The sequence below is a fragment of the Perognathus longimembris genome, chromosome 22 (genome assembly GCF_023159225.1).
Source record: "Perognathus longimembris pacificus isolate PPM17 chromosome 22, ASM2315922v1, whole genome shotgun sequence".
In the NCBI taxonomy this organism is placed as follows: Eukaryota; Metazoa; Chordata; class Mammalia; order Rodentia; family Heteromyidae; genus Perognathus; species Perognathus longimembris.
The window spans coordinates 452,786-463,733 of NC_063182.1; the positions used below are offsets into that span (position 1 = coordinate 452,786).

The 10,948-nt window shown below is 36.2% G+C and overlaps 1 protein-coding gene across 1 annotated transcript in view; it reads left to right on the forward strand.

The window, feature by feature from the left end:
* Positions 1-7,382, forward strand: part of Chsy3 (chondroitin sulfate synthase 3) — a 120,592-nt gene extending 113,210 nt beyond the window's left edge. The window contains exon 3 of the mRNA XM_048331290.1: positions 5,036-7,382. Within this exon, the coding sequence (XP_048187247.1) occupies positions 5,036-6,598 (1,563 nt within the window). The 3' untranslated portion in view covers positions 6,599-7,382. The remainder of the gene's footprint in view (positions 1-5,035) is intronic.
* Positions 7,383-10,948: the final 3,566 nt, after the last annotated feature.

Sequence of the window (10,948 nt, forward strand, 5' to 3'; positions counted from 1 at the left end):
GGGAAATACTTGTGCTCTGATTCTGATATGCAGGATATTAAGGAGGTTAGAATGCGGTGAACACTGAAAGCCTAGCAGGTCCTGGGGAAGCAAGAGCTTGTGCTCATTGAAGTGAGAACAGGTTAAGAAACTGCTCCACTCAACTACTTTAGGGCTCTTTGAAGACACTGAACATAGTATCTTGGGTCTGTTTAGTACTCAGCAAAATTTGTTTGTACATACAAGATATATTGGTTTAAATTCATTTATAACAAAAATATATACATGTTGGTTAAATTAATTGAATCTCATATAAGAAAGAAAATTCTGTCTTACTTTTCCGTAACTCTTTTTATCTCCCAAATGAAAAATTTCTGTCACATTTTTAAATTCTTTCTTTTGAAGATCATCACATTTTAATTCGTTTGATACAATCTCTTTTATTCTGTCTTTAGAAATTTCATGATTTTGCTGGTGGCTTCTTCTATTCCCTGTCTTATTCGTGTAGCTCATTTCTTGTTAATAATTGCTACTTTATATGTTGATTTCCTTTGTTGTTTCTGTTTGTACCATGTCTTCTTCTTCTTAGTTTTAACAAAGATGAATCTGTTGTTTTCTGAGAAAAATGCTGTACTTGAGAAATGCTAGTAACTCCTTGTGGTGAAAAGAATAAGACCTATCCACCTGAGTACTTTATCGATGCCTAGATAGAGAGTTCTGAGTCCTGTAAACCATTTTCTATCCTATTCTGAAATAATTATTCCATGGATTTCTTAATTCCAATTGTTGTGAAGTCTAAGGCACTCTGCTTTCTGAGCCAGTTTCCCTCTCCTTTCAGGAGGCTTCTAACATGTCTCCCTCTGGTTTCTAAAAATTCAGTGATGTACGTTGTTTTTGTGAGTCAATTTTATCAGTTGTGGTTTTTCATGAATAATCCCTTCGAATGTGAAAACTCAAGCTATTTGTTAGATTCATTCTGAAACAATTTTGAAATGATAGATACAACTGGGTGTGATGGGCATGTATTTCTGGTCTCAGCAACTTGAGAAATGGGGTGGAGGTGTTGCAGTGTGAGGATGCCCAGGCTAGTATTGTTTGCAATATGTAATCAGATTTTTTAAATCTTCTTCTTTAGAAAATTAAAAAATTCTGTGAAGTACAGATATAATTTTGATAAAACAGCAATATTACATAAAAAGAGCTATGTCAGCCCATGAAAAAATTATGGATTTGATTTAATGTTGACTAAAGTTTCATCTAAAGAGTGGCATACATTTACAGATAAATATGCATCTCTTGCAAACCAACTATTTTATCTTGAGTCAAATCCAAAATCCTAAAAATCTCTATTGTTATATTCATCAAAGTGATAATGACCTAAAATGGTATTGACTTTAAAAAAAGGAACCAGGTAAAATATTAGGTTGGGATTATAATTTCTGTCATGGTGTTAATTCCATATTGTTTAGGTCACATTTGTAGGAAAATGCTGATATCTCTCTCTCTCTCTCTCTCTCTCTCTCTCTCTCTCTCTCTCTCTCTGGCTGTCTGTTTCTCTTCACTCTTGTTCTCTCTACATTTCTGCCTCCATATATATAATTATATATATATATGTATACATATACATATATATAATTATGTATACTTGCCTTAAAAATAGTTTTGGTTTGGGTTGAGTTTTTTGGCTTTTGTTTTGTTTTTTGGTTTTTGTTGTGTTTTTTTGGCATCTTGGGGCTGGGACTCAAGGCCTGGGCACTGTCCCTGCACTTCGTTTTGTTCAAGGCTAACACTACCACTTGAGCCACTGTGCCACTTCTAGCTTTTTCTGTTTATGCGGTGCTGAGGAATAAGCACTCTACTACTAAGCCACATTTCCAGCCTAAAAATAGTCTTTTATGAATTGAACTACAACAAGAAAACATATTTATGTACCTTTTCAGTGATTGTCTACACCTTGAATGCATAGAAGTGCACATGGAATAGAAACGCTTACTAAAACTAACAACATGAGTTAGCTTTTCTTGTTTCTTAATTTCCTATATATAGAATCTTACAAAAATAGACTCTATTTTGCCATTTAAAGAATTCTATTTAATGGCCCACTATATATTTTCAAAGCTGTACAGCTGTAACCATAGTCAGTTTTTAGACACTTTCATCGTCCCAAAGAGAAATTCATATAGGCATAAAAATTTGCTTATTCTGGATGTTTCTGTAAGTAGAACCATATAACTTGTGGTCTTCTATGTGACTTTCTTCTTTCACTTGAAGTTCTTAAGGTTCATCTGTGGTGTAGTCCATATCAGCAACTAACTCTTTCTACTGTCAAAAAATATTCCATTGCATGACTGTGGAGCATATATTTATTTGTTTATCACTTGGTGGATATCTGAGTTTTCACTTCTGGCTATTACAAACAATGCTACAAGCATTGGTATAACATTTTTGTGTAAATATTGTTTTATTTGTCTTGAATATTAGTGAATGAATGAATGAATGAATGAATGAATGGAAACTAACTGTACGGTGACTATGTGTGGACATTTCAGGACCTGCCAGAAATGTTTCCGAAGTTTCTGCTCCATCTTTCATTCTCACCAATATTCTACAAGGATTCTAAAATTTCCACACCATACCAATGGCCCTTGTTTGTTTTTATTGTACCCCTTCCAGTGAGTTTGAAGTCACATATTATTGTGGTGTTCATTGACATTTGTAATGCTGAGCATCTTTTATGTGCTTTTTATGGGATTATTTTTCTTCTGAAATTTTTATACTCATTTTGATATACCACATATGTATACAATGAACCTTGATAACTCACCTACCATTTCAATGACAGGTAGTGACAACATCTTCATTGACTGTGGGCTTAGAACAAGTATTTTCCTCTTACCAGGTTGTCATGAAAATTCTAGCCATGGCAGAAGGGAAACAGATGTTTTTCTTAGCAGCTAGCCTCTAAGTGGAGAGAAAGCGAAACGGGGAGAAAATGAGGAGGGAATAGGAAGGCAGGGAAGGGAAAGGACAGAGGCTCCCAGTGTACTGACTATAGGCTATTTGTGAAAGCAGATTTAGGTGGCCATGAACCTACCTTCAAGAGGAGGAAAGTCAAATAATTCTTCAAACCACATCTCTCACAGGTTTTTACATGTTGAGAGCTGTTTAATCTTATTGCTGTAACACTTAAACTGGAGATTGTTTGGTATAACTTGAGCTCTAACGTGATTGGATGTAAAATGATGGGTCATTAGTTTCTATCTTCGGCCTCCGCCAAGGCATTCCACTCTGTGTTTCAGTAGCCATGGTTGTTATGGAGAAAGTTCTGTCAAGTTCCACTCTTCTCCTGTTTACTGTCAAGTTTTGTTTTCTTTTATTTTACTCTTATACTAGTTGCACATAGACATATATCTTCCATTTTTTAAGGAAAACAGGACCATTAGGATGGTTGTACATGTACACACAAACATATGGAAGTTTTTATCTCCATTTTTATATTTAGTTGCTCTATATTAGGTAGTAACATCTTTAGTTTCTATGTTTTCTGCGAGTTTGTGGTATAAAGTATCTCACAATTTGCTTGAAATTCTACTTCTGATGGTTTTCTATTTTCATAGCTCTACCAGTTTTTTTTTCTTTATGTTCATTTGTTGGTTCTTTTAGATTAAGAGCTTGTGTATATTCCTTAGTTTACTCAATTTTTCTATAATGTTTATTGACTCTTTATATTGAAATATTTATTTCTCCTTCATCAGTATGCTTACAGATATCTCAAACATGCTGACGCTACTTACTGTCCTTTCCTTTTTCCCTCCTCCCCATTCTTCCCACTCTTACTTGTATTTCTCTACTTCTTCCCTTTCCTTATCTTTCTTTTGGTACTTATCTTGATGGACAGACATTTTTAGATTATCTGACAAAGAATCTTTGTCAGATATAAACTATGTCTAGTCTAACTTTTATTTCAGATTTAGTAAGTTTGTTCCAAATTATTGAAAAGTGTTCCTGGTTCCGAAAGATACCAAACAAGATCCATTAGGTATAGTGCTTTCAATGAATGGTATACACCATGTAGCTTCTAGTCTGTTTCATCATACCAAGAATTTACTCTGTAATAGTGTTGTGGAAGGACATACACAAAGCTTCAGGTCTCACCTAGCAGATGCCAATTCCTGCCATTCCAAGCAATACCTCACCAGCTTTCTTCCAAGGGACCAGCACCTTCTTTTTGGAAAATCCATGCCTCTTTCTTTTTTTCTTTTTAACTTTATTTTTTTAATCTTTTCTTTTTTGGTACTGGGGATCAAACCCAGGACGTTGTACTTGCTAAGCAAGTGCTTTGCCACTGAGTTACATCCCAGCCCTTTTGCCTCTTTCTTTTCCATTGATCTGAGGTTGTGGAAATATTCTTGTTTTTATTTGAAATTTTGGCTTGGGTTCAGAGTGACTAAAAATGTCTTTTAACTTGAAAATATACAACTGGAAGTTAGTTTGCAATATTAGCTCCTATGAACTTGACTTTTAGGATCTCATCCATATGTAGAAACTAAAAAATGTTGACCTCACAAATGCAGATAGTAAAATCATAATAGTAAGGACTGGAGCAGTTGTGGGAGAGTTGGGGAAATGTTGGTCAATGAATGCCAATTTTTGGAGGTATAGTAGAAATGTGTTTACATTTAAGAACACTTTATTGTACAATATCATGACTACAGTGAGTGACAATAGATTCTATTCTTGAAAAAATGGATGCATGGATTTGAAGCATTCTTATCCCAAAAGAATAACTATGCAAGTTAATGTGTTAATTAGCTAGTGAGATTTGTTCCTTCCATGGTGCTTATATACTTCAAAACATCATGTTTTGCATGACAAATAAATTCAATTTTATCTGTCAGATATCAAAAGTAAAACCTGATTTCATCTAAATATCAATTCTCAAGCTACTTATTATAAAATAAATGTAAATAAGAATTTAAATTTTAAGTGTTCCAGTTTTTATTTCTGATTTTCTTTTTAAATGAGTGTGACATTCTGATTTTCACTTACGTTCCAGATGCAGCAACTATTCCATGAAAACTATGAACACAACCGGAAGGGTTATATCCAAGACCTGCACAACAGCAAAATCCATGCAGCCATAACTCTACACCCCAACAAAAGGCCTGCATACCAATATAGGCTGCATAACTATGTGCTGAGCCGTAAAATTTCTGAGCTTCGCCACCGCACTATCCAACTCCACAGGGAGAGTGCTCTGATGAGCAAGCTCAGCAACAGTGAAGTGAGCAAGGAGGACCAGCAGCTGGGAGTCATGCCTTCTTTTAACCACTTCCAGCCTCGAGAGAGAAATGAAGTCATAGAATGGGAGTTCTTGACAGGAAAGCTCCTCTACTCAGCTGCTGAGAACCAGCCGCCTCGACAAAACATCAATAGCATCCTCAGAACTGCACTGGATGACACTGTCCTGCAAGTGATGGAGATGATCAATGAGAATGCCAAGAGTAGAGGAAGGCTCATTGACTTCAAGGAAATCCAGTATGGGTACCGCAGAGTTGATCCCTTGCACGGAGTGGAGTACATTTTGGACTTATTACTCCTGTACAAAAGGCACAAAGGAAGGAAACTGACTGTGCCAGTGAGACGTCATGCCTATCTTCAGCAGTTGTTCAGCAAGCCTTTCTTCAGAGAAATGGAAGAGTTAGATATCAATGGTCTTGTGGAAAGTATTAATAGTGACACTCAGCCATTCTCCTTAATACCTAATTCGCTAATGATATTATCTTCTCTTCAAGGGACCAAAGAAATGGGAGGTCAAAATGAAAAGAAAATACATATTCTTGTTCCCCTCGTTGGAAGATACGACATTTTCTTGAGATTCATGGAGAACTTTGAAAATGTATGTCTTATCCCACTGCAAAATGTAAAGCTGGTCATTATCCTTTTCAGTAGGGATTCTGGCCAAGATTCTGACAAGCACGTGGAGCTCATACAAGACTATCAGAACAAGTACCCTAAAGCAGATATCACCCTGATTCCCACGAAGGGTGAGTTTTCCAGAGGTCTAGGCCTTGAAATGGCCTCCTCCCAGTTTGACAATGACACTTTGCTGCTATTTTGTGATGTTGACTTGATCTTCAGGGGAGACTTTCTCCAGCGATGCAGAGACAATACAATTCAGGGACAACAGGTATACTATCCTATCATCTTTAGTCAGTATGACCCAAAGGTAACCAGTGGTGGAAATCCTCCCACAGATGATAATTTTGTATTCTCAAAGAAAACTGGGTTTTGGAGAGACTATGGCTATGGAATCACCTGTATTTACAAAAGTGATCTTCTGGATGCAGGTGGATTTGATACCTCAATACAAGGCTGGGGACTGGAAGATGTAGATCTCTACAGTAAAGTGATTCTGTCTGGCTTAAGACCCTTCAGAAGTCAAGAAGTAGGAGTGGTTCATATTTTCCATCCAGTTCATTGCGATCCTAACTTGGACCCTAAGCAATATAAGATGTGCTTAGGATCCAAAGCAAGTACTTTTGCCTCAACTGTGCAGTTGGCTGAACTCTGGCTAGAGAAACATTTGGGTGTCAGGTACAATCGAACTCTTTCCTGACAGGCTAGGCAGCACATATTGCCTTTCCTAAGGGGAGTTTACCTCATTGTCAGTTGTTATTGTTATTTTATTATTGTTATTATTATTATTGTTGTCGTTGTTGTTATTATTATTTTATTTTATTGCCCTGGTCTTAAACTACCCTTTGGTGGCTTTCAAAGGGTGTTTCTTGACCTCAAGCAAAAGAGTCTGCAGTTCACTGATAATTCAGAGTTCTACTGAAGGCAATATGTGTATTACTTTTCCATACCTTTATTTGGGATTGAGTTAAATCATTGCAATCAAATGACCTTTGAAGCTCATTTGGCACAAGAGACAGCTTATAAGAAAGTTCTCTTAGGGCTTAAAGATGCAATATCAACTTTTATTTTGTCACCTTCAATGTGATACAGACATTTATTTGTGAAAGGTACCACAAAAGTGCTTTATGCTTCCTATGGGGAAGGGACTCTGTAACATAAACTTGAGTTTTGTAATTTATACAAGGACTTAAATATATAGACAGTAATTTTCTTCATCTTTAGAATTTTTAAAGTAAATGAACACCTATGATTGTATGTTTATTTTTTAAAAAATGTTTTAAAAATTGAGGAGTTTTGTTCTACAAGTAACTGGTACTGGCTACCATGGTCTTAAGACAACTATGAGCTCCTCACAACTGTCTGCTATAAATGAGAATGAACTTTATTTTCTCAAGGAAATATGATTTAATTAAATATTCATGTACATTTTAGAAGCTTTATGAAACAATGTCCTTCATTTGCTGGCAAGAAGATAAACTATGACAGAACCTGTTTATTTATAATAAAATACAGGTATACAGTATTCTTTTTTTCAAAAACACTGAAAAAGTTGTGCTGTTTCCTTTTTGGTCATATTTGATGTGTTCCTTAATGATTATATTCACCACTACATGCTTGCACAAGATAGAAAAGCTAACAAGGAATTGTGGGTATACTGTTTGGGTATACTGTTTCTGTTACTATGTTTTGAAGTCTAGCATTCATAAGTGACCAACAAAAGCAATTTATTCTCTCAGCTGAGAAAGCTGGCCAGGAGCAATCATGAACTGCCTTCCATATGAGTTTTAAGGTATTTCAAAGATATAATAACCCTGATGAAATTAATATAAAACTAACTTTATAATTATTAGAAGCACAGAAAAGTATCTAATTTCACATGTCAATCTTTCTTTGGATTGATCCAGTAACGTCAACTATATAGGAAAACAAATATGCTGAGGAAATCAAAGAAAAAATGAATATCCATGCAAGAAAATCTTTTTTTTTTTTTTTTTGGCCAGTCCTGGGCTTGAACTCAGGGCCTGAGCACTGTCCCTGGCTTCTTTTTGCTCAAGGCTGGCACTCTGCCACTTGAACCACAGCGCCACTTCTGGCCATTTTCTGTATATGTGGTGCTGGGGAATTGAACCCAGGGCCTCATGTATATGAGGCAAGCACTCTTGCCACTAGGCCATATCCCCAGCCCCCCCGTGCAAGAAAATCTTGTGAAAACATATTTATAAATCTCATCCTGAAGTAGACAGCACATTTGCATACATACAAATGTCTGCTGTAATGTCAAGCAAAAACTTTAAATGTCTACTGCCATCAGTGTCTCTATACCTCCACCCAAACTTTTCCTGGCTGTGCAAACTGCTGTTGGAGGCTTTTGGGCATATCTTTCCAGAAATTTCTAAAAAAAAAAAAATGCATTAATACACAAAATTGAAACCTTCTGATTTTTGTTTTTTCATCTAATGAGTAAAATAATTGCATAAAAAAGAAATTGACAGTGACTATCATAATGTGTTACTATTATTTTGGGGCAGTACTGAGACTTGAACTCATGGCCTCAGGCTTGTGCCATGCCCCACCCTAAACTGTTGCCCTCATGAAGAACAGAAGTGCACAGGCCATACAACATTTGCTTGTAACATGTCAACAAACTCTTTTCATGCTTCAAAAATAAAATTGCTTAATACCAGAGAAATCATGATGAAATAAAGTCTCCTTGACTAAATATATAATTTGACAAATGTCAAACTAATTAGGAAGGAACTAATGGCCTTTTTAGTTGTTAAAAAAAACTCATCTTGACATGGCCACGCATTCAAATACTGTCTCAGACCTTCACAAACCCTTCTTTAATAATTTATTTTTCTATAGGACCTGACTTTGTAATTTTAAGATTTTACTTTCCTAAACAGCTAATACATGAGCATTTAGTAACTGTAGTCATATGGGAAGATTTACTACTAGCAATAATTACTAATTATTTTGCAAACAAAGAAATCAGACTTATTCTTTTCTTCAGCTTAAACAAATGAAAGTATTTAACTGGAAAAACAAACAAACATGAACTCCAAGCTTAAAACATTCCAAGTGCTATGAGGTGGCTGAAATGCCCATCTCTCTCCTATTGATAAAACCACACTGCAGAATCAAGGAAATATTGAGATCTTCTTTGAAGCTAACTGAACATATATAGCATGGTCTACTGAAAAATCAATCTCGGTGTATTTAAAACCCATTCCTTGGTTTTGTATTAAAGTTTCCTATGATTTTTTTCAAGCAATTCAATATTCTCTGAATGGAAAGCTAAGAACTGGTGTTAGTAAAGGTGAGTAATATCTTCTAGGGATCTGTTGCTTAAATGTCTTTAAGCTATTGTGCAAGCAGGGCACAGTTGCTCTCTATGATCAGAATTGCTTCCCTTGGATAGCTATGAAAGTTCTGTTCAAGCATCACCCCAGTGGCGATCCCATTGACCTTCAACAGCATCCTGAGAACCCAACACACGCCATAGTTTTGCTTCTTTTTTATTATTCTTTTAAGTTTAATACTCTCAACAGCTCTCAGAATGTCATAATATTTTATACATTCAAGGAGCCCTTTACCATTAAAGAATTTGTTCCAAGCTTATACGGTCAACATACTGTACAAACTGAGGTTTAATCTAAAGGCCATCTGAATGTGGCATACATGTTTTAGCTTTCCATCACTTCTCAGTTGTTGGGAAATGGAGAAAACAATGGTAGAGTGAAAGTCCATTGGACTCACTATGAACATGTTTGATACTCCATTCAGCGTGCTGTGTTCAGTGTTCTTTCTGGATGGAGCTAAGTTCGTTGGTGTTTGTTCTGTAGAGCCTTTCTATTATTTAGTGTCAGCCTTCTTCCACTTTGCTATGTTCAGCTCTGTGCCAGGCAAGGCAGTAGTTTTTCTATCTGTATGTTCACAAGTCACTGAACTTCAGTTATGTAAAAATGGCTCAAAATTTCTCAGGCCAGCAGTAAATTTCTATGTCATCTCAGCAGGCTGAGGATGGAGGTTGTCAGCACTGATGAGTATTGCTACATAACTGCTTGAGTGTGTATGTCATTTCACACAAACAGACTGGGTATAAGGCAGCCATCAATATGGAAATAAATATGAATTGAATAGTCTATTATGACTAGTGAATATATTGGGAACTGTAGAAGTAGAATATCCAAATGTGTAGCCTGATAATCCCACCAGGGAAATAAATGGTCATTGGATTTGTAAATGATAAAATGGCTGTAGCATAAGATAGCAGAAAACTAAGCAACACTGATTTCATTTCACATTTCTTTATTTTAATTTGTTAAGGTGATGCACAGAGGGGTTACATAGGTAAGCTAGTGAGTGCATTTACTGTCGAACATTGTTATCCCCTCCCTCATTTTTCTCCGACTTTCCCTCTTTCCCAACCTGACCCCCAGTTGTAAAGTTCATTTCCAACATATTGTCTTGTGAGTATCGCTGTTGCATTGGTTTGCCCTTTGTCCTTTGCCTCATCATTTTGTTGTTCCCCTTCCCTTCCCTAATTGAGATAAACATGTATACAAAACCCAGGGCACCAAAATCAAATACAATAACAACTGGGGATAAACCATAGGGGGAAAAACAAATGAAGTTAAAAAAAAGAAAGAACTGCACATAGTACATTAAAAACAAAAAAAACCCCTCTGTTTTCATATCTTGGAGTTCATTTTGCTTAGCATCTTCTGTGGTCATATGCACATAGTGATTCTAATAGCTTTGATTGCTCAGATGAGAAGGAGTAAGGTACAACTGGACCTAGAGATTAGCTGTCCTGTCCTCATACTCTTCTTTTACCCACATAGCAAAGAATATGCACATGCAAGTCTCAAGGAGCCAACAAAATGTTAGTAACTTTCTGTTGGCTTGGGTGATGAGTTTGGGGTAGAAACAAAGCTGTTTATATATTTTATATTCTATCACCAACCTACCATTCTGTTGTACTGAAGCGGTAGGAATCTAGCGTGTCTTTGCCTTGCCTGCCTCCCCTCTCCCTGTTCTTGTG